Source organism: Schistocerca gregaria, chromosome 5 (assembly GCF_023897955.1).
Source record: "Schistocerca gregaria isolate iqSchGreg1 chromosome 5, iqSchGreg1.2, whole genome shotgun sequence".
In the NCBI taxonomy this organism is placed as follows: Eukaryota; Metazoa; Arthropoda; class Insecta; order Orthoptera; family Acrididae; genus Schistocerca; species Schistocerca gregaria.
Window position 1 is genome coordinate 156179279 of NC_064924.1, and position 25214 is coordinate 156204492.

General features: G+C 39.6%; 1 protein-coding gene across 1 annotated transcript in view; it reads right to left on the reverse strand.

Annotated features, from left to right (window-relative positions):
- The window catches only part of LOC126272076 (NADH dehydrogenase [ubiquinone] iron-sulfur protein 4, mitochondrial), a 44070-nt gene that overhangs the window by 14048 nt on the left and 4808 nt on the right, over positions 1-25214 (reverse strand). Inside the window, exon 2 of the mRNA XM_049974629.1 lies at positions 13128-13293. Within this exon, the coding sequence (XP_049830586.1) occupies positions 13128-13293 (166 nt within the window). The remainder of the gene's footprint in view (positions 1-13127; positions 13294-25214) is intronic.

Below are 25214 nucleotides of genomic sequence, written 5' to 3' on the forward strand. Positions count from 1 at the left end.
TTTTTGTTGTACCTATCTGCGACTCAACATCTCTGCTAAATTTTCATAAAACTGTAGTTTTTCCATCCTTGATTTTCCATTGTTTAATAATTGTTTCCTTTTACTGACTCTCTAACTCAGATGATGCATTGCTGAAGGGTTCAAGGAAAATTTGAGTCATTTCGAACAGGTATCTGATTCATACAATTACAGTTAGAGGTGATCTTGCTCTACCCTCGATATGTTGATGAAAATACACTTTTAATGTCATTGGTATGAACAAAACATTGTCTGAGATTATACTAAATGTATTTTCCAAAAATTATTTTGAGCAATTAGCTCATGAAAGCACATGAAGTGTAAATGTTTGTGATAACATACTAGACCTCTTGGCAACAAACAATCCTGAGCAAATAGAAAGTACCATGGCAGATATAGGGATGCGTGATCTTAATGTGGTTGTAGTGAGACAGCGCAATATGTGTGTACACCAAAATAAATAAAATATTTTGTTGGCAGCTTCCTATGAGACTCTCTCCATTCCTCCCACACTATGTAACCATAGAACAGATGTGGCTTAAATATGAAGAAATAGTTTTGATGGCAACTGAGAGATTCATATCAAGTAAAATTAAAAAGAGATGCAATAAAAAAATCAACAACAACAACAACACACACCAGAATTAAAACAAGTAAAATCTCCAAGATTGGGAAGGTTCTACATGACCTCAAAATTTAGTGTTGACTTCAAAGCGAAATGCTTTTAAGTCCTGTCCTGAAATCAGGCAGAAAATTACAAAATATTCCAGTCAACTGCAAACTACACCAGAAGCAAGACACAATCATTGCCTTCACTGTATGATAGCAATGGTAATGTTACCTATGACAGTGCCACTAAGACATAGTTGCTGAACATGGTTTCCAAAAATCCCTTCACGGAAGAAGATGCAATGTTTATTCCAGAACTTTAATAATAATAAAAAAAAAAAAACAGCAGCCAGCATAAGTAACTTAGAAGTAGATATACCTGGTGTAGAGAAGTAACTTACATCACTAACATAGGAGAGTCTTCCGGTCTAGATCGTAAACCAATAATCTTCCTTTCAGAGTATGCTGATGAAATAGCTATATATTTTACAAACATCTACAACCATTCACTTGACAAAAGAACCATATCTAAGGACTGGAAAGTTGCACATGTCACACACAAATACACAAGAAATAAGTAGAAGTAATCCACTGAATTATAGATCCATATCACTGACATCCTCCCCCCATGAACCATGGACCTTGCCATTGGTGGGGAGGCTTGCATGCCTCGGCGATACAGATGGCCGTACCGTAGGTGCAACCACAATGGAGGGGTATCTGTGAGAGGCCAGACAAACATGTGGTTCCTGAAGAGGGGCAGCAGCCTTTTCAGTAGTTGCAGGGGCAACAGTCTGGATGATTGACTGATCTGGTCTTGCAACATTAACCAAAACGGCCTTGCTGTGCTGGTACTGAGAACAACTGAAAGCAAGGGGAAACTACAGCCGTAATTTTTCCCGAGGACATGCAGCTTTACTGTATGATTAAATGATGATGGCATCCTCTTGGGTAAAATATTCCGGAGGTAAAATAGTCCCCCCTTCGGATCTCCGGGCGGGGACTACTCAGGAGGACGTCGTTATCAGGAGAAAGAAAACTGGCGTTCTACGGATCGGAGCGTGGAATGTCAGATCCCTTAATCAGGCAGGTAGGTTAGAAAATTTAAAAAGGGAAATGGATAGGTTAAAGTTAGATACAGTGGGAATTAGTGAAGTTCGGTGGCAGGAGGAACAAGACTTCTGGTCAGGTGACTACAGGGTTATAAACACAAAATCAAATAGGGGTAATGCAGGAGTAGGTTTAATAATGAATAAAAAATAGGAGTGCAGGTAAGCTACTACAAACACATAGTGAACGCATTATTGTGGCCAAGATAGACACAAAGCCTACGCCTACTACAGTAGTACAAGTTTATATGCCAACTAGCTCTGCAGATAATGAAGAAATTGATGAAATGTATGATGAGACAAAAGAAATTATTCAGGTAGTGAAGGGAGACGAAAATTTTATAGTCATGGGTAACTGGAATTCGTCAGTACGAAAAGGGAGAGAAGGAAACATAGTGGGTGAATATGGATTGGGGCTAAGAAATGAAAGAGGAAGCCGTGTGGTAGAATTTTGCACAGAGCATAACTTAATCATAGCTAACACTTGGTTCAAGAATCATAAAAGAAGGTTGTATACATGGAAGAATCCTGGAGATACTAAAAAGGTATCAGATAGATTATATAATGGTAAGACAGAGATTTAGGAATCAGGTTTTAAATTGTAGGACATTTCCAGGGGCAGATGTGGACTCTGACCACAATCTATTGGTTATGAAACGTGGATTAAAACTGAAGAAAATGCAAAAAGGTGGCAATTTAAGGAGATGGGACCTGGATAAACTAAAAGAACCAGAGGTTGTACAGAGTCTCAGGAAGAGCATAAGGCAACATCTGACAAGAATAGGGGAAAGAAATACAGTAGAAGAAGAATGGGTAGCTATGAGGGATGAAGTAGTGAAGGCAGCAGAGGATAAAGTAGGTAAGAAGACGAGGGCTGCTAGAAATCCTTGGGTAACAGAAGAAATATTGAATTTAATTGATGAAAGGAGAAAATATAAAAATGCAGTAAATGAAGCAGCCAAAAAGGAATACAAACGTCTCAAAAATGACTTCGACAGGAAGTGCAAAATGGCTAAGAAGGGATGGCTAGAGGACAAATGTAAGGATGTAGAGGCTTATCTCACTAGGGGTAAGATAGATACTGCCTACAGGAAAATTAAAGAGACTGTCGGAGAGAAGAGAACCACTTGTACGAATATCAAGAGCTCAGATGGCAACCCCATTCTAAGCAAAGAAGGGAAAGCAGAAAGGTGGAAGGAGTATATAGAGGGTTTATACAAGGGCGATGTACTTGAGGACAATATTATTGAAAGGGAAGAGGATGTAGATGAAGATGAAATGGGATATACGATACTTAGTGAAGAGTTTGACAGAGCACTGAAAGACCTGAGTCGAAACAAGGCCCTCGGAGTAGACAACATTCCATTGGAACTACTGACGGCCTTGGGAGAGCCAGTCATGACAAAACTCGACCAGCTGGTGAGCAAGATGTATGAGACAGGCGAAATACCCTCAGACTTCAAGAAGAATGTAATAATTCCAATCCCAAAGAAAGCAGGTGCTGACAGATGTGAAAATTACCGAACTATCAGTTTAATAAGTCACAGCTGCAAAATACTAACGCGAATTCTTTACAGACGAATCGAAAAACTGGTAGATGCGGACCTCGGGGAGGATCAGTTTGGAGTCCATAGAAATGTTTGAACACGTGAGGCTATACTGACCTTACGACTTATCTTAGAAGAAAGATTTAGAAAAGGTAAACCTACGTTTCTAGCATTTGTAGACTTGGAGAAAGCTTTTGACAATGTTGACTGGAATACTCTCTTTCAAATTCTGAAGGTGGCAGGGGTAAAGTACAGCGAGCGAAAGGCTATTTACAATTTGTACAGAAACCAGATGGCAGTCATAAGAGTCGAGGGGCATGAAAGGGAAGCAGTGGTTGGGAAAGGAGTGAGACAGGGTTGTAGCCTCTCCCCGATGTTATTCAATCTGTATATTGAGCAAGCAGGAAGGAAACAAAAGAAAAATTCGGAGTAGGTACTAAAATTCATGGAGAAGAAGTAAAAACTTTGAGGTTCGCCGATGACATTGTAATTCTGTCAGAAACAGCAAAGGACCTGGAAGAGCAGTTGAACGGAATGGACAGTGTCTTGAAAGGAGGATATAAGATAGACAACAACAAAAGCAAAACGAGGATAATGCAATGTAGTCAAATTAAATCGGGTGATGCTGAGGGAATTAGATTAGGAAATGAGACACTTAAAGTAGTAAAGGAGTTTTGCTATTTAGGAAGTAAAATAACTGATGATGGTCGAAGTAGAGAGGATATAAAATGTAGACTGGCAATGGCAAGGAAAGCGTTTCTGAAGAAGAGAAATTTGTTAACATCGAGTATAGATTTATGTATCAGGAAGTCGTTTCTGAAAGTATTTGTATGGAGTGTAGCCATGTATGGAAGTGAAACATGGACGATAAATAGTTTGGACAAGAAGAGAATAGAAGCTTTTGAAATGTTGTGTTACAGATGAATGCTGAAGATAAGGTGGATAGATCACTTAACTAATGAGGAGGTATTGAATAGGATTGGGGAGAAGAGAAGTTTGTGGCACAACTTGACTAGAAGAAGGGATCGGTTGGTAGGACATGTTTTGAGGCATCAAGGGATCACAAATTTAGCATTGGAGGGCAGCGTGGAGGGTAAAAATCGTAGAGGGAGACCAGGAGATGAATACACTAAGCAGATTCAGAAGGATGTAGGTTGCAGTAGGTACTGGGAGATGAAGAAGCTTGCACAGGACAGAGTAGCATGGAGAGCTGCATCAAACCAATCTCAGGACTGAAGACCACAACAACAACAACACTGACATTAATTTGCAGTAAGATTCTGAAACATTAACTGCATTCAAACATTATGAAACATCTCAAAGAAAACAATCCATTGACATGCAGTCAACATGGATTCAGAAAATATTCTTCTTGAGAAACACAACTGGTCCTTTATTGAAGAACGTAACAAATGCTATCGATGGTGAATCTTAAGTTGATTGAATATTTCTGGATTTCCAGAAGGCTTTTGACACCATTAGTCACAAGCAGCTTCTAATCAAATTGCATGCCTATGGAGTATTGTCTCAGTTGTGTGACTGGATTCATGATTCCATAAGAAAGTTCATACTGATTGACAGGAAGTCACAGAGTGAAACAGAAGTAATATCTGGTGTCCCTCAAGGAAGTGTCATAGGCCGCCTCCTGTTTTGAATAATATGAACTACTTGGGAGACAATGTGAACATCTTTTCAGATTCTTTACACATAATGCTGTTGTTTATAATCTAGAAAGTCATCAGTGGACCAATACATACATATGGTGCAAAAGCAGCAATTGACCCAGGACATTAAGAAGTACTATATCCTCCTCATGAGTACTAAAAAGAATGTCTTAAATTTTGGTTAAATGATGAATAATACTGCAATAACTTCAAGTTGAACAAATATATTTCAAGGAAGACGCAATACATGAAAGTCACAGATCAAGTAAACAGAGGCAAAGCATTCTCAGTGGAAAGGAGGATAACACCATCCCCACCCGTGAGGCGGTAACGCAAAGCGTAATAGTTCCGCAACACATCAGAAGTCTTAGCGGACGGACGATCTGGCCAACCCTTCTGAATACAGTGTAAAACCTAGGAGAGGGTAGGGTCAGAGCCTGTGGCAGCCGCCAGCCGGAACCTGTCCACAACCCGCTGCTCAGCAATATCCAGGTGGAAACACAAAAGTTCGTCCCTATCAAATGCCAGATCAGGACCCATGAGAAGGCAAGACAGTGCATCAGCATTCGCATGTTGAGCCATCGGCCAGAAATGAATCTCGTAATTGAAACGAGACAAGTAAAGAGCGATGTGCAGCCTTGTCAGGAAGCGATGTTGATGGATGAAACAAGGAAACAAGTGGTTTGTGATCCATAACAAGATGAAATTTGGATCCACAGAGAAAAACATCAAACTTATGAAGAGCATAAATAATGGCCAAAGATTCTTTTTCAATTTGAGAATACAACAATGTCATCCTGTTAAGTTATACACCCAGGGACAGTGAGATAATTGCTCCAACAATTGCTGAAAGAGAGCAGGGGCACTGGCAACCCCAAATGGCAATCATTGGTATTGATAGAGGCCAAAAGGCATGTTAAGGACCAGAAACTGCCGGGAAGCAGCGTCGAGAGGAAGTTGGTGATAAGCTTCTGACAGATCAAGTTTAGAAAAATACTGGCCTCCAGCAAATTGAGTGAACAATTCTTCAGATCGAGGCATAGGGTAAGTGTCGATAAGGCTTTGAGCATTTACAGTGGCTTTGAAATCGCCACAGAGATGAATATCACCAATTGGCTTAGCAACGACAATGACAGGAGAGGACTACTCACTGGAAGAGACAGGAAGTAAGACCACTGAAGCAGTGAGACGATCCAGCTCCCGTTTGACTTTATCACGAAGGGCTACAGGAATGGGCTGAGCCCGAAAAAACTTAGGCCGAGCAGTGGGTTTGAGTGTGATATGAGCTTCAAAGTCGTTTGCAGTGCCTAACCCAGGATTAAAAAAAAAGAGACGAAAATGTCGTCGACAAGGAATCCAATTGAGCATAAGGAGAGCATCAGAGACAATATTGACAGAGTCATCTATGGAGAACCCAAAAACGCGAAAGGCATCGAAACCAAAAAGATTCTCCGCGTTACTATGGTCAACCCCAAATATGGGAACAACAGATTTGTAAGATACCTCAGCATCAAATTGTCCCAAGAGAGAAATCTTCTGTTTATTGTAAGTCCGCAATTGCCTAGTGACAGGTGACAGGACTGAAGAACCCAACTGAAGATATGTCTGAGAATTGACGATAGTGGCAGCCGAACCAGTATCCATCTGCATGCGAACATCTCGACCAAGTATTTGGACAGTGAGGAATAACTTCTCTGAAAGGGAAGAAGTACAATTGACAGACAACACAGAATCAGAATCAGCATCAGTATCATGGTCATGGTCATGAACATCATGTATGCGGTCGGATTTGCAAATGGATGACACGACTTTTTTTGCATTTGTGACACACGGTCCAACATTGTGGACAATCTTCTCGTGAATGTTTTGTAAAACACCGTGGACATGAAGGAAGTTGCCGCGGGTTTTGCTGCAGTTTCTTAGAGGTTCGTTTACGGTTAGGCCGAGGCTGTGCTTGGGAGCGTACTGCGGCCACGTCGGCCTTTGGGGACATGCCACACGCTTCGTCAACATCGCACAGAGGTTGTATTCCCCCCGACGTCGGCACATGCCTCTATTTGCACTCCAGCGGCACGAAAAATTTCAAAAGCTTGAGCGATGGATAGGACTTCATCTAGAGTCGGATTTGCCAACTGAAGGGCACATTGCCTAACTTCTTTGTTGGGTGCTGATTGGATAATAGCATCCCATAACATTGACTCGAGGTAGGATTTTTTGTGAACTTCAGTAACTAATTGACACTTTCTACTGAGGCCTTGAAGTTCGGCAGCCCAAACGCGATAGGATTGATTTGGTTGTTTCTGACAATGATAAAAGGCAACACGAGAGGCTACCACATGCATTTGCTTTTGTAAATAGACGGACAGAAGTGAGCACATTTCAGCAAAGGACAAAGACGCAGGGTCTTTCACAGGAGCCAACTGCGACAACAACCGATACATTTGAGGTGAAATCCATGAAAGGAACAGAGTCTTACATCTTTGTTCGCCCGCGACATGAAATGCCAAGAAGAGCTGTCGAAGACGTTTTTTGTAATCAGACCAGTCTTCCGCCGTATCGTCGTAAGGAGGAAAAGTAGGTAGAGACAACGACAAGAGATGCCACGCATTTGATGCCATGATGAAATCATGAATCGCATTTGTGAGAAGCGTTTGCTGTTCGATGAGACCTTGCAATAGTTGCTGTAAAGTAGCCATGGAAACATGTGGGTCAACGATGGAAAAGAAAAATCCCATCCTCATCGCCAATTGTAATAACTTCAAGTTGAACAAATATATTTCAAGGAAGACGCAATACATGAAAGTGACAGATCAAGTAAACAGAGTAAGATGTGTGTACACTTTAACTGTCAAATTATAACTGAGTCCAAGTCTAGCGGCCGCTGGCTGGCTGGCCGCTTAGGTGGCACTGCTGCTGCATGGCTGGCAGACAGCGCCACACGTAGAGTATGTGCATAACTGCACAGCGGCACTTTGAAAGATCAGTGAGTCACAAAAAATAAAAATTTAAAGATTGTCAATTTAACTAAATGCCAAGGGATTACAATTATGAACAAATTGAATTGGAACCATCATGAGCAAATGTTGCAGGGAAGGTGAACCAAAGACTTTACTGGAGGAATACTCCAAATGTGCAACAAATCTACTAAAGAGAGTGCCTACATCTTGCTTGTCTGTCCTCTGCTAGGGTATTGCTGCTTGGTATGGGGTCATTACCAAATGTAATTGACAAAGGATATTTAAAAAGTTCAAAGAAGCAAAACTAGTTTTATATTTTTGCAAAACAGAGGACACTGATTCGTGGATACGATACTTGAGCTGGGCTGGTAATCATTCAAACATTAGTGTTTTTCATGGCGGCAAGATGATCACACTCTGAACTGCAAATACTTTGCGGTACTGGCAAACTGAATGCCAACATAAAAAAGGCAATCTTTCTCACTTCTCCATTCCAGCGTCTCATTATGTCTTACTTCCATCATTTGGTTATTCCGTAATTACTTTTTTAATTTGTTAATGTTGGCAGACACACAAAAGCAGCTGATGACACCACCACAGTAATTTGATTTGTTACATATTTCAGAATTCACATATATTAATGTAGAGTACTGGCACACAGAAACTGCACTGCTTGATTAGCTGTCACTGCTTCAACTAGTAAAATGGCATTTCACAGCCCTTTTACAGATTTCAATGTTCCAGCTAACCAACCTATTGCTTTATAAATATAAACTGGCAATAGCTTTTCAAATGTTCCCTCCATTTTATTTACGATGATACGCACTTTATATTTAAAAGGACATGTTCTGTTACTACCATTTTCTTTTAAACCAGATACAATACAATCAGGAGCACTAGATGCCCTGACACATTTAGATTTTTGGGTATTGATGCTCCTGCCAGTCAACTAAAACAACTGGGAGACGAGTTATTTCTATTTGTGAGCTCAGTCTCACTCCAACATGATGTTATGAAAATTACAGGTGCACAAGACGGAGCCACACTCATCTGGACTAGTTCAACATAAATGAAGTGCTTGTTAATGCTTCTAAGCAGAAGAATTTGGTGTCACTCTTTCTGAGGCGATCATAACTCATTAACAAATAAGCATTAGAAGACGAAAAGTTGGTTCACATAAAAGTATTGCAACTATGACACAAACGACAATGTTACCTCCTTCCAAATATGTGAAACCAGGCAAAATGAGTATAGTATCATGTAAAACATAACAAATTACCCATCAATGATAAATTATAAAGTCATCAACACTATTTACTTGCTATGAACTTCTGTTCATACTTGCTTTAGTAATCATTTCTCCAGTTCACGAATTTGCATTGTTGTAACCTTGGAAAATGAAGATTCATTTCCTGTAAGTTATTTGGTGTGCTGAAAGATGTTCTGCAAGGTATAGTGCTAAGTATTAAAACTGAAATACTAAGAAGGATGTACACCATCCAAGCCACATTAATTGGATCTAACATTCAGCATACTGTATATCACAGTTACTCCCGAAGGTTGTTGCGACACACACTATCTGATCAAAAGCGTATGGACAACTATTAGAAGAGATTAATGTGGGGTGTATCCATTGTTCGGCTTTATGACAGCTTGAACTCTGATGCGGACACTTTCAGTGAGGGTTCTGGATGTCTGTGGAAGAAAGAAAGCCCAATTTTCCTCAGAGTTGAAAATAGTAAAAGAAATTATGCTGGATGCTTGGTTCTGGAGTAAGCCAACATTTTAACTCATCTAAACTGTTTCGTTCAGTTCAGATCGAGGCTGTTGAGCAGGCCATTCCAATTTAGGATTGTTACTGCCTACAAAACACTGCCTCATAGATGCTGCTTGATGACAGGTTGCATTATCTCCGAACTCTTTCTCTACTGTATGCAGTATACAATGGCTGTAAAATCTGTTCCTACCTTTCTGCATTCAGTGTTGTCTTAACTTCAATAAGGGAACCTTAACCACAAAAAACACCATAATCCCATAAGACCTCTGTACTTCACTGTTGGCAGCATTCATTATGACATCAAATATTCTCCAGGAATTTATCAAACAAAAGCCCTTCCTTTTGTCCACTGCCCAGTGGCATCACTTCTACACCACCACCACCACCACCAGTGTCACTTAGCTTGACTACAGACCACAGAAATGTGTGAATTATAAGGAACTGTTCGAGCATTACACCTCATTCTTTTTAGCTTCCTACGCACAGTCACAGTGCTAATGGATCTGCTGGTAGCGTTTTGGAACTCTTAAGTAATTTATTCTGCTGATTTTATGCTTTTTTTTTTTTTACATAGACCCATCGGAAAGCTCAATGTTCTTGTCAGGCAGTACATGAGCTCTGCCTGGTCTTGGTTTAACTGTGGTTATTCCATCACGCTACCGCTTCAGAATTACATCACCAACAGTCAATTTGGGCAGCTTCATGAGGATTGAAATGTCCCTGATAGAGCTATTACTCAGGTGACATCCAATGACCTGCCCACATTTTAAGCCACTGAGCTCTCCTGACTGGTCCATTCAGGTGTTGCTGCTTCTCTACTGACAAGAAAATACAATATTTTACATCTACACACACACTCCACAAACAACATTAAAGTTTTGGAAGAGGATACTTTGTGTACCAGCGTCATTTCCCCTTCACCTGTTCCAGTTGTGTATAGTTCATGGAAAGAATGATAGCAGGTAAACCTCTCTCTCTAATTTTATCTTAATGGTCATTTCACAAGATATGTATAGGAGGAATTAATATACTGTTTAACTCTTCTAGGAAAGGATGTGTTCTGAACTTTACAGTAAACAATATTGTGATACAGAATGCCTGACTTGCAGCATCTGCCACTGGAGTTAGCTGAGCATCTATGTGACACTTTCACAACTGATAAATAAACCTGTAATCAAACATGCTCATCTTTTTTCAATCTTCTCTATGTGTTCTATTTGTCCTATCTGGTACAGACCCCATACTGAACGAGCAATATTCACGTACTGGTCGAGTGTGTGTAATGTAAGTTACTTCCTTTGTTCATGGACTGTATTTCCCGAAGATTCTTCCAGTGACACTCAGTGTGGCATAAACCTTAATCTTGATTAATTTTATGTGGCCGTTCCACTTCTAATCATTCCATGCTACTAGATCTTTTATGGAAATAACTGCTTCCTGTAATTGTTCTGCAATTGTGTAATCATACAATAAAGGGTCTTTCTATCTATTTATTCACAATATTTTATATTTGTTTATGTTGCAGACCAATTGCTGCTCCTAGGATCAAGCATCGATGCTCTGCATGTCTTTCTGAAATTTGCTACAATTTTTCAATGTCGCAACTTCTCTGCATACAACAGCACTTCCACATAAAGCCTCATAGAACTTCCGATGTTATCTACTATGTTGTTTATAATGGGTTCCCAGAAGTTTTTCCCTGATCACAAACATTCATAAGGCATAAAATATGACACACAGACAAATACTTCTTATCTTGAATTGCATGTGATATATTAAGTTTTTGCGTACATATGTACTTACTTTTACTTTCTTTGTTTCAGGGCCAAGTGACATTAACAACAGGGGGCTCAGGCACCATTTGCAAAAAAAACTTGTACTCGAAACACGAGAAAGCCAAAAGTGTCCTCTGGTATCACGACCCACAATCACCAAAAACAGCCAAGTGAAAATTCCAGATAACATACCATAGACAGACGCCAAATTTTAAAAGCATCAGGACACTGTATGCGAAGTTCAGGGAAACCGGGATCATCTGTGATCTTCCTAGAACAGGGAAGGCTGAACCTAGTGTGGAGACAATTCAGAAAGAGTGTGTATTTTTGCATGTATTTATAAATTTTTTACATGATTTTTCTTTTATCCAGCTCCCCTTACAGCAATCTAACACCTTATTTAGACCAACCCCACCTCTATGTCATTCCTGTTCCCCCTATGCCATCCCTTGCTCCCTCTTTATGTACCAGTTCAGAAAAGTATCCCTTTCCCTGACTAAAACCCAGTCTCACATCATGTTTCTTAAATGCTGCCTAAACCATTGAATCTCTCCCAGAAGGCCTCTCCATAAAAATTCCTTTCACTGGATCACAATCCTCTTTTTCTCAATGACCTTCACCTTTTCACATTCTGCCAGTCCTTGGCCTTTACAAATCTGGTGCAGGAAAAAAAAGGTCAGGCACCATCTCTGCTCCCTTTGCAAGCACCACCATGCAACCCCTATCCTACCGACAGTGTTCCTCCTCATAGCACCCAAAGCCTGCCTAGCTGACCTTTTCAACTTGCCATATCCCCAAAAACTCCCTACCAACACTCCACAAAATCAAGAGTTGAAACATTCCCGTAACACTGTTGTTAACCTGTTCACCAAAACTCTCAGCCTGACAGGAGTTTCAGTCCTATCCAAAGGCCTCACCTTTAGCCCCACACCCACACCTAAATAGGCTGGATTTCTCAAAGACCTGCTCACCTTCTCCTGTTCCCTGCAATGGAAACACTTCTTTGACACCAATCCAGCCAAGCAATGGCAATCTAATACCAACATTAAACCCTACCTCTGCCAATTCATGCCACCATTCAACCATGACCCCCCCTTCCCCCAACCCACCCACTTCTCACCTTCCAGGAATTTCTTACCTCCAACTTGGCCTCACCATCCTTCTACAGGTTCCTTCCTTCTGAAACCAATTGCTTTATGACATTCTGAACAACTGCTCGAGAAAAGACAGACAGCTTCACTCCAATTCCACCCAGAATTTGGAAAGTTTTATTCATGTGTCTATAAATAGTTGAGTATAAAATTAACTTGTCACTATGAAGGGTCAATGCACAACATACATAAGACCCATACACACGAGTTGTTTTATGCCAGTCACATGAATAAAAGTTTTAGCTCATTTTTAAAAATAAAATCCAGTCCTCCTGAAAACAATCAGTACCCAGACAGAGACTCAGAATGTCGTATATTTAGTTACTGTCACAAATTATGAAACTTCAAACTGTAAATATAATAACTAAAAATTATCTTTAATATGTAGTTATTTAACATAAAATGTTTTTTTTTCTAACCTTTTCAGTCAACTACACCCCATTTGATGGTACTGAAAATATTATAAATTGGCTACTGAGAACACTTAAATGTCAGTAACTCTTCAGTCACCAGCTCTTACCGGTTGGTCAACAGTGATGTAGCCTTCGAGGTGTTTTCGGGCCGCTACTTCTTCTGGTTTCATTAAGGCACGTTTACTGTCAACTTGGGGAGCTTCTTTTATCTTCAAAGCAGTATCAATGTCCTCACCATATCGCACAGAACATGTTGAGAAGGCATATTTACATCTGTAATGGGAAGAAAGTTTAAGAAAAATGTATCTTCAGATAAAAGAAATCCAGTCACCAAAAAATTGCAATTTTTTTATTTACTTCATTCTATTACAAGAATACTGATATATGGATTTCTTCATTATTTCGTAACTGATGAATGTTAGTCTTTGCACTGTTTGGACAAGGAACTTAAACACACATCTCACCTCTTAGTCTGACACACAGTATGTCTAGGTCATGCAGTAGCAATTTTACAGTTTAACCACAAGTAATTTGAAATTGTTGTAAATATGACAGAGCTTGCAGGGAAAAATAAATCAACTTTGTTAAATCAATAATTTTAATTTGCTTAGTCAGAAATCCAATTACAGCATTCCAACTGCACTATCTCATTTGCAATAACATGAATCCCATAACAGCTATAAACTTCTATAGGACAAATCTGACGGCACATATATGAATGTCAATGTGTTTTGTCTGAAACACAGCCACAACATATAATTAGCAGCGCAAGCTTGAGACAATAAGTTACACTGTTCGAACTACAATTTACACTATTCTCTCTGTGAGGGTATATAGAAAAACTATTTTCTAATCAGCTATCCTTACCGTCTCACCTGTTAGAGCATATCCTGTTTAAGAACATATAATTCTAGGTAGAAATACATGTCACCTGGCTGAAAAAACTAGATTTTGATGGTTCGTTCACATAGTGAAAATCATAGTGTGAAGTTTTTAGTGTTATGGTGTCCCCACTCAAAACCTGGTAACAGTCTTGTCAATAATGTAGCCCAAGGTCTAGTTTACACTGGACCTTGGGCTACATTATTGACAAGACTGTTACCAGGTTTTGAGTGGGGACAGTTTACACTGGAAAGCGAAAATATATTGAGAGTTATTAAAATATGACTAATAAAAATTTATGTAATCTCAAATTTATCTGTATCCTGAGGTCTATGTTCGGGCCATATATCATACACATTTTATTATATGTAACTAGATCTTCAAGGTAAATTCAGAAAATCTGTATTATAAAATATGCAAACCTCCACTGAGTACATTAAGCTGATGGATGCTTTGACAATAGTACTACATGTGCTAAACTGGTTATGCTCCACAGAAGAAGACAATAAAGGTATCTATTTGGAAAGCAGCTTTCCCTCATTGTTGTCATAGGGGTTCTTAAGTCCATAGACTTATCTTTTTGCTGTTTTCCATGCTAGTGTATACTGTGCAAATCTCATCTCCACGACATCCATTTGAACCTGCTTACTTTATTCAAGACTTGGTCTCACTACAATTTTTACCCGCCACACGTTACCAAACTGACAACACCTTCATGGGACAGTACACGGATACCTATCCCTTCTTTTAGTAAACTTCTGTGATAAGCTTCTTTTTTCCTCTCATTTGATTCAGTACCTCCTCATTTGTTATTTGAACTACTCACCTCATCTTCAACAACCTTCTATAGCACAACATTTCAAAAGTTTCTATTTTCTTCCTGTCTGAAATCCTTTTTATCGTCCATGTTTCACTTCCACACAATACCTGGAGAAAAGACTTCCGAACACTTAAATTTATATCAGATGTTAACAGATTACTCTTTTTTTGGAAATGTTTTTATTGCTATTGTCTGTCTGCATTTTATATGCTCTACACTTCATTTCAGCCAACATCAGTTATTTTGCTGACCAAATAACAAAATTCATCCACTTCTTCTAAAGTCTCATTTCCTAATCTAATTTCCTAAGCATTGCCAGATTTAATGCAATTATATTCCATTTCCCTTCTTTTACTGTTGATGGTATTCATCTTATATCAATCATTCAGGACACTTTCTGTTCAACTGCTCTTCCAAGTCCTTTGCAACTCTAACAGAATTAGTGTCACTGGCAGAAATTAGAGCTTTTATTTCTTCTCCCGGAACTTTAAACCTCTTTTCAACCTTCATAGTCTGCTCAATATACAGATTAAATAACATATGGAATAGATTAAAATTACAACTGCATTCTGTTTTCTGTACGAGTTGTTGGGGTTGGGATGATTGGGGGAGAGACCAAACAGCTAGGTCATCGGTCTCATTGGATTAGGGAAGGACTGGGAAGGAAGTCGGGTGTACCCTTTCAAAGGAACCATCACGGCATTTGCCTGGAGCGATTTAGGGAAATCACGGAAAACCTAAATCAGGATGGCCGGACGCAGGATTGAACCGTCGTCCTCCCGAATTGTACGAGTTGTAAGTAAACTTTTGCTCTCTGACAACTTCAAAATTTTAAAATGTGTATTCCAATCAACAGCTGTCTCCAAATCTACAAAAGCTATAACATGGGTTTGCCTTTCTATAATTTATTTGTAGGGTAAGTCATCAGATCAGTGCAGTGTTGCATGTTCCTATATGTCTCCAGAACCACAATATCATATCTCATCTCCACTTACTTTCTCTTCTCTTTCTGTAATATCGTCCTCAAGTTCATTTCCCTAATAAAGTTCCTCTCTGCATTCTTTCCCTTCCGTTGCTTAGTAATGGCTTGCCACCGAAGCTCTTGATATTCATACAGCTGCTTCTCTTTTCTCCATAGGTCTTTCTAATTTTACCACGGGTAAGCTCTGTCTTTTCCTTAGTTACACATACTTCTACACCCATTCACTTCTCCTCTAGCCATTCCTACTTAACCATTTTGTTCTCTCTATTCATTACAAATTTTAGATGTCTGTATTTCCTTTCGGTCAATGGTCTTGCCGCAGTGGTAACACTGGTTTCTGTCAGATCGCTGAAGTTGAGCACTGCCGGGCTTGGCTACAACTTGGATGGGTCACCATATGGATCTGCCAAGTGCTGTTGGTAGCTTCTGAGGCCAAATGAGGAGCTACTCGTTTGAGAAGTAGTGGCACCAGTCACAAAACCTGACAACAGCTGGGAGAGTGGAGTACTGTGGTTGCACCTGCAGCATTGCAATCCGTGTAGCTGATGGATACAAGCCACCCCACCTCAGCAAGTTCCACCGTTCATGGGATCTCTAACATACCACCCCCCCCCCCCCCCCCTTCCCATCACATCACCAAATGCATACAGCTTTAGACTTAAACCACTTCCAATATCATGATGTTTGTTTGTTACTTTCACAACAGTATACTCTGGAGATTCCCAAACTAAAGAAATTTTTGTTGGTGTTGGAAATGGACTCCAACTCACTCACACTCTGTAACTGTACAACAGTATACAATATATTTTTTTTCAGATCTAGCTGTTGCCTGAATGCCACAGTAGCCAGAGACAGTGGCCATGTGCGTGAGAGTTGTGCTTGTGTGAATGTGTTTCCTACTTCCAAAGAACAACTCTCATGCCTGAAAAGTTAAATGTTCACAAGTCTTTTCAGTGTGCTTTGTGCCTGTTTGCAACTTAACGCCTCCTCTGTGGTGAATAGCAATTACCATTTGGCAACACTGTTGTTATTCCAAATTGGACTTTCCATTATTTACTTTGAATTTTGATGTCATATGACATGTTAGTGGGGTCTGTGATGTTTCCATTTCAGATGTCAGTCTTGTTTTGTTTATAATATGTAATTTGTAGGTGGTGGCTTAGACCATGCTGTTTACTAGACCTATATAGGTCTAGTAAAGATTTGGATCAGCTGAGGGGAATGGTATTTTGGACTGTGCTTTAATGAGGAATTAATGGCAGCACTATTGTGTTGCCTAGCATGCAGGTTACGTTGGAAGATGATAGTTTTGTTGAGCGTGGGCAAAGTTAGTGAATGTGTTATAACAACCTTTCTTCAACCTACATTGTACACTCCATAGTTACATTGACATCCCTGATTAAAAAAAAACGCATTCTATTTTTTCACTTTGATCTGATATTCCCAGCAAAAAGCCCATTATTGCCAAGGAGGTCTCATTAGTTTCTCACATTTTATTTTCCTAACATTTTCATGTTGTTAGTGATTTCTACCATTCATTGTTTCTTAAGGCTTGAATCTCCGTCTCTTCAATAATATCAACAGTCAATCAGCATCTTATTTCACTGTGAACTAATTTCTATAGCTCAAATTAATTACATGGTTCGTTTATTCCTGACCTCTCTCTCTTTCAATTGACACTTCTTGACTACTTGTATTATCAGCTACCTACTACAATTTCCAGAGTTGCTTTCATCATCACAACCATTTCTTAAGACACTCTTCCATTACTGTTACTGACTGCTCCATATTAACAACATTCCATATCCTATGACCGAAGTCTCACTGTGTTTAAAGGTTATCCTATACTTTACAGGAGCATATCTTTCTGTATATGAGTTCTTTCCTGTATACAATCATCTGCAACTTTTATGATGACCAATACTTCTACAAATAAAACTTTAACATTGTCAGTTTCCTCACTTCTATTAAAAGACCTGTTAAGTTTGGCATTGCATAACATTACTCGAGATATTGAAAGTATTTGTAGCAACAAAACAAGCAAAATCTAAATCTTCACTTCTTGTCAGTATTATACACAATGATTTCTGGGATCAATTAAAAAAAACTCAAATCAGTAGAGGTCATCAGCCTCTTCCTAAACCATCCTCCCCCCCCCTCCCTCCCTCCCTCCCTCCCTCCCTCCCTCCCTCTCTCTCTCTCTCTCTCTCTCTCTCTCTCTCTGGGATAACACAGGATTTTTCCATTTTTCCATCAAGAAACCATCTTGACATTTGCTTGTCTGACACAATCATGAAAATTCTATGAAACCTAAACATAGCAGGTCATCTCCTGAAGTGGTGTCCACATACAAAAGCACTCTTGCTTTGCACAGAGGTTTAGCAGCTTTGCCATACTGTAATTCTTTATTTAGTGTACTAGCTTCTGAAAAATCTTTAACCCCATAGCATGACTAGTTATCTCAGCTCTACTAAGATAAGTAACATGGCTGTTCACTTAATGTCTTTCTATTCTGTGCATGTCAGGTTTGCTGGAACCCGATTTTGATGTCTTATTTAATTCCTTTAACATTGTAAGGTTTAAATAATGGAAATTTATATATAAACAGTGTAGAGTTTTCTTGTTTGGGAAAACAAAAGTGTCATTAATGATTATCTTCATAGTCAGCTCGAAGAATTCACCGCAGGACACACAGATATTGAGCACCTTTGACCAGAATTTAAAGATATTGTCCACCATGTGCTAGACACATGTGGACGTAGCAAAAATTTAGGGGAGGGAAAGGATCCACCTCGGCTCAACAAATATATTACGAAGTTGCTAAGAAAACAGAGAATTTTGCACAGTCCTTTTAAACGTAGTCACTGCCCTGCTGACAAACAGAAATTATGTGAAATGAAAGCAATATTTTATCTGCAGATTCTAAAAATAACCCCCAAAAAATTTGGTGGTACGTAACTCTACAAATGCAACAAATTCTCTTGCAGACAGTACAGGCAATGTAACGGAAGATGATAAACAGAAGACCGAAATTCTAAACCTAGCTTTCAAAAACTCATTTACGGTACAGAATTGCATCACCATTCCCCCTTTCAATTATTGAACACACGCAAGGATGGCTGAGATAGTGTTTAGTGTATCTGGAATTGTAAAACAGTTAACATCCTTAGACGCCAGGAAGGCATCTGGCCCAAACGGTATCCCTGTACAATTTTATGTTTACTATGCCTCAGCGATACAGCCGTAGTTGCAGGGGCAACAGTCTGGATCATTGACTGATCTGGCCTTGTAACACTAATAAAAGCGGCCTTGCTGTGATGGTACTGCAAACGACTGATAGCAAGGGGAAACTACAGCCATAATTTTTTCAGAGGGCACGCAGCTTTACTGTATGGTTAAATGATGATGGCGTCCTCTTGGGTAAAATAGTCCACCATTCAGAATTTCGGGGACTACAAGAGGACGTCGTTATCAGGAGAAAGAGAACTGGCGTTCTACAGGTCGCAGAATGGAATGTCAGATCCCCTAACTGGACAGGTAAGTTAGAAAATTTAAAAAGGGAAATGAATAGGTTAGTCGGAATTAGTGAAGTTTTGGTCACAGGAGGAACAAAACTTCTGGTCAGGTGAATAAAGGGTTATAAATACAATATCAAATAAGGGTAATGCAGGAGTTCATTTAATAATGAATAGGAATGCAGTTAAGCTACTACAAACAACATAGTGAAAGCATTATTGTGGCCAACATAGATACAAAGCCCACTCCTACCATAGTAGTACAAGTTTATATGCGAACTAGCTCCGCAGATGGCGAAGAGATTGATGACATGTTGTTGTTGTTGTTGTTGTTGTTGTCTTCAGTCCTGAGACTGGTTTGATGCAGCTCTCCATGCTACTCTATCCTGTGCAAACTTCTCCATCTCCCAGTACCTACTGCAACCTACATCCTTCTGAATCTGTTAAGTGTATTCATCTCTTGGCCTCCCTCTTCGATTTTTACCCTCTGAGCTGCCCTCCAATACTAAATTGGTGATCCCTTAATGTCTAAGAATATGTCCTACCAACCAATCTCTTCTTCTAGTCAAGTTGTGCCACGAGCTCCTCTTCTCCCCAATTCTATTCAATACCTCCTCATTAGTTATGTGATATACCCATCTAATCTTCAGCATTCTTCTGTAGCACCACATTTCGAAAGCTTCTATTCTCTTCTTGTCTAAACTATTTATCGTCCATGTTTCACTTCCATACATGGCTACACTCTATACAAATACTTTCAGAAACGACTTCCTGACATTTAAATCTATACTCGATGTTACCAATTTTTTCTTCTTCAGAAACGCTTTCCTTGCCATTGCCAGTCTACATTTTATATCCTCTCTACTTCGACCCTCGTCAGTTATTTTGCTCCCGAAATAGCAAAACCCCTTTACTACTTTAAGTGCCTCATTTCCTAATCTAATTCTCTCAACATCACCCGACTTAATTCGACTACATTCCATTATCCTCGTTTTGCTTTTGTTAATGTTCATCTTATATCCTCCTTTCAAGACACTGTCCATTCCGTTCAACTGCTCTTCCAAGTCCTTTGCCGTCTCTGACAGAATTACAATGTCATTGGCGAACTTCAAAGTTTTTATTTCTTCTCCATGGATTTTAATATCTACTCCGAACTTTTCTTTTGTTTCCTTTATTGCTTGCTCAATATAGAGATTACAACCCTGCCTCACTCCCTTCCCAACCACTGCTTCCCTTTCATGCCCCTCGACTCTTAGAACTGCCATCTGGTTTCTGTACAAATTGTAAATAGCCTTTCGCTCCCTGTATTTTACCCCTGCCACCTTCACAATTTGAAAGAGAGTATTCCAGTCAACATTGTCAAACGCTTTCTCTAAGTCTACAAATGCTAGAAATGTTCGCGTTAATATTTTGCAGCTGTGACTTATTAAACTGATAGTTCGGTAATTTTCCCATCTGTCAACACCTTCTTTATTTGGGATTGGAATTATTATATTCTTCTTGAAGTCTGAGGGCATTTCGCCTGTCTCATACATCCTGTTCACCAGATGCTAGAGTTTTGTCAGGACTGGCTCTCCCATGGCTGTCAGTGGTTCTAATGGAATGTTGTCTACTCCGGGAGCCTTGTTTCGACTCTGGTCTTTCAGTGCTCTGTCAAACTCTTCACGCAGTATTGTATCTCCCATTTCATCTTCATTTACATCCTCTTCCGTTTCCATAATATTGTCCTCAAGAACATCGCCCTTGTATAGACATTTATGATGAGATAAAAGAAATTATTCAGATTGTCAAGAGAGACGAAAATTTAATAGTCATGGGTGACTGGAATTCAATAGTAAGAAGAGGAAGAGAAGGAAATGTAGTAGGTGAATATCGAATGGGGGTAAGGAATGAAAGAGGAAGCTGCCTGGTAGAATTTTGCACAGAGCACAACTTAATCATAGCTAACACTTGGTTCAAGAATCATAAAAGAAGGTTGTACACACAAAGATACTGAAAGGTTTCAGATATACTATATAATGGTGAGACAGAGATTGGTTTTAAATTGTAAGACATTTCCAGGGGCAGATGTGGACTCTATCCACAATCTACTGGTTATGAACTGTAGATTAAAGCTGAAAAACCTGCAAAAAGGTGAGAATTTAAGGAGATGGGACCTGTATAAAGTGACAGAACCAGAGATTGTAGAGAATTTCAGGGAGTGCATTAGGGAATGATTGACAAGGATGGGAGAAAGAAATAAAGTAGAAGAAGTATGGGTAGCTTTGGGAGATGAAATAGTGAAGGCAGCAGAGGATGAAGTAGGTAAAAAGACGAGGGCTCTTAGAAATCCTTGGGTAACAGAACAGATACTGAATTTAATTGATGAAAGGAGAAAATACAAAAATGCAGTAAATGAAGCAGCCGAAAAGGAATACAAACGTTTCAAAAATGAGATCCAGACGAAGTGCAAAATGGCTAAGCAGGGATGGCTAGAGGACAAATGTAAGGATGTACAGGCATATATCGCTTGGGTAAGATAGATACTGCCTACAGGAAAATTAAGAAGACCTTTGGAGAAAAGAGAACCACTTGCATGAATATCAAGAGCTCAGATGGAAACCCAGTTCTAAGCAAAGAAGGGAAAGCAGAAAGGATTATTTTAGAACAATATTATGGAAATAGAAGAGGATGTAGATGAAGATGAAATGGAAGACATGATATTGCGTAAAGAGTTTGACAGAGTTTTTACAGTTTCTAACTCACAATTCAACAAGAACCGAAATTATGATCAGACAGAATGGGCATATTATAAGCGAGACAAAACAGTTCAAGTTCCTAGGCATTCGAATAGACAGTAAGTTGTTGTGGAAAGCTCATGTCCAGGATCTTGTTCAGAAACTAAATGCTGCTTTATTTACCATTAGAAGAGTATCTGAAATAAGTGACACTTCAACGCGAAAAGTAGTCTACTTCGAATATTTTCATATGCTTATGTCATATGGTATTATGTTTAGGGGTAATTCTTCTGATACAAAAAGGGTATTTCTGGCTCAAAAACGGGCTGTTCGAGCTATATGTGGTGTAAGTTCAAGAACCTCTTGTCGACCCCTACTCAATAGTCTGGGAATTCTGACATTGCCCTCGCAGTATATATTTTCTTTAATGTCGTTTGTTGTTACCAATATTAGCCTATTCCCAAGAGATAGCAGCTTTCACTCAGTTAATACTAGGCAGAAATTCAATCTGCATGTGGAATGCACTTCCTTGACTCTTCGCAGAAAGGAGTGCAGTATTCTGCTGCATCCATTTTCAATAAGCTACCACAAGAACTCAAAAATCTTAGCAGTAGCCCAAACTCTTAAGTCTAAACTGAAGAGTTTCCTCATGGCTCACTACTCCTATTCTGTTGAGGAGCTCCAGGAAGAGCTAAAAAATTAAGCAAATTCCAGTGTTACATTGTTGATTTTCTTTATTTAAACTTACGACTTGTCACCTGAATATGTTTTTTTATATTTCATTTTATCTGTTTCTAATATCATGTTATAATTTCATGTATTGACTCGATCCATAACCATGGAGACTTCTTAATTTGGTCCCACGGAACAATAAATAAATAAAAATAAATATACCTAAGTCAAAACAAGGCCCTGTGAAAAGGCAACATTCCATTAGAACTACTGGTAGCCTTGGGAGAGCCAGCCCTGACAAAACTCTACCATCTGGTGTGCAATATGCATGAGACAGGCGAAATACCCTCAGACTTCAAGAAGAATATAATAATTCCAATCCCAAATAAAGAAGGTGTTGACAGATGTGAAAATTACCGAACTATCAGTTTAATAAGCCGTGGCTGCAAAATATCAACACGAAATCTTTACAGACGAATGGAAAAACTGGTAGAAGCCGACCTTGAGGAAGATCAGTTTGGATTCCGTAGAAATGTAGTAACATGTGAGGCAATACTGACCCTACGACTCATCTTAGAAGGAAGATTAAGGAAAGGCAAACCTATGTTTCTAGCACTTGTAGTCTTAGCTAAAGCTTTTGACAATGTAGACTGGAATACTCTCTTTCAAATTCTGAAGGTGGCAGGAGTAAAACACAAGGGGTGGAGGGCTATTTACAATTTTTACAGAAACCTAAGAGTCGAGGGGCATGAAAGGGAAGCAGTGGTTGGGAAGCGAGTGAGACAGGGTTGTAGCCTATACCCGATGTTATTCAATCTGTATATTTAGCAAGCAGTAAAGGAAACAAAAAAACAAAACAAAATTTGGAGTAGGTATTAAAATCAATGGAGAAGAAATAAAATATTGGAGGTTCGCCGATGACATTGTAATTCTGTCAGAGATAGCAAAGGACTTGGAAGAGTAGTTGAACGGAATGGACAGTGTCTTGAAAGGAGGATACAAGATGAAGATAAACAAAAGCAAAAAGAGGATAATAGAATGTAGTCGAATTATGTCTGATGATGCTAAGGGAATTAGATTAGGAAATGAGACAAAGTAGTAAAGGAGTTTTGCTATTTGGGGAGCAAAATAACTGATGATGCTCGAAATAGAGAGGATATAAAATGTAGACTGGCAATGGCAAGGAAAGCGTTTCTGAAGAAGAGAAATTTGTTAATATCGAGTATAGATTTACGTATCAGGAAGTTGTTTCTGAAAGTATTTTTATGGAGTGTAGCCATGTATGGAAGTGAAACATGGACGATAAATAGTTTGGACAAGAAGAGAATAGAAGCTTTCGAAATGTGGTGCTACAGAAGAATTCTCAAGATTAGATGGGTAGATCACGTAAGTAATGAGGAGGTATTGAAGAGAGTTGGGGAGAAGAGAAATTTGTGGCACAACTTGACTAGAAGAAGGGATCGGTTGGTAGGACATGTTTTGAGGCATCAAGGGATCACCAATTTAGTATTGGAGGGCAGGACGGAGGATAAAAATCATAGAGGGTGGCCAGGAGGAGGAGGAGGAGGAGGAGGAGGAGGAGGAGGAGGAGGAGGAGATTAGTGTTTAACGTCCCGTCGACAACTAGGTCATTAGAGACGGAGCACAAGCTCGGGTGAGGGAAGGATGGGGAAGGAAATCGGCCATGCCCTTTCAAAGGAACCATCCCGGCATTTGCCTGAAGCGATTTAGGGAAATCACGGAAGACTTAAATCAGGATGGCCGGAGACGGGATTGAACCGTCGTCCTCCCGAATGCGAGTCCAGTGTGCCAACCACTGCGCCACCTCGCTCGGTGGTGGCCAAGAGATGAATACACTTAACAGATTCAGAAATATGTAGGTTGCAGTAGGTACTGGGAGATGGAGAAGCTTGCACAGGATAGAGTAGCTTGGAGAGCTGCATCAAACTAGTCTCTGGACTGAAGACCACAACAACAATGCTATCAATATAGTGCCATTCTTATCCATAATCTATCAGAGATCAGTAGAACAGTGGGCAGTTCCACACTACTGAAAGAAGGCCCAGGTCATAGCAATCTATAAAAAGGGTGGAAAATCGGATGCACAGAACTACCAGCCAATTTCACTGACTTCGATTTGTTGGAGAATCACAGAAAATATTTTGTGTTCAGACATAATGACCTTTCTAGACTCTGAGAAGCTTATCTGCAGAAACCAGCACAGTTTTAGGAAACAGCGGTCATGCGAGACACAGCTGGCCCTCTTTATGAATGATACACAACAGGCTCTACATACCGACTCCCAGGTTGTTGCCATATTCCTTGACTTTTGAGAGGCGTTCGACTCTTTCCACACTGTCACTTGCTCCAAAACGTGCGCACTTACAGTCTATCCAATGACATATGCTGTTAGATTGAAAGTTATCTAACAGACAGAGAGCAGTATATCGTCCTGAATGGGGAGACTTCAACAGAAACAAGCGTATCATCAGGTGTGCCCAAGGGCAGTGTGATAGGTCCACTGCTTTTTACGATTTACATAAACAATCTTGTTAATGGTATTAGACTGTTTCCCTATGGTGTTGTAGTCTACAGAAAAGTAGCAT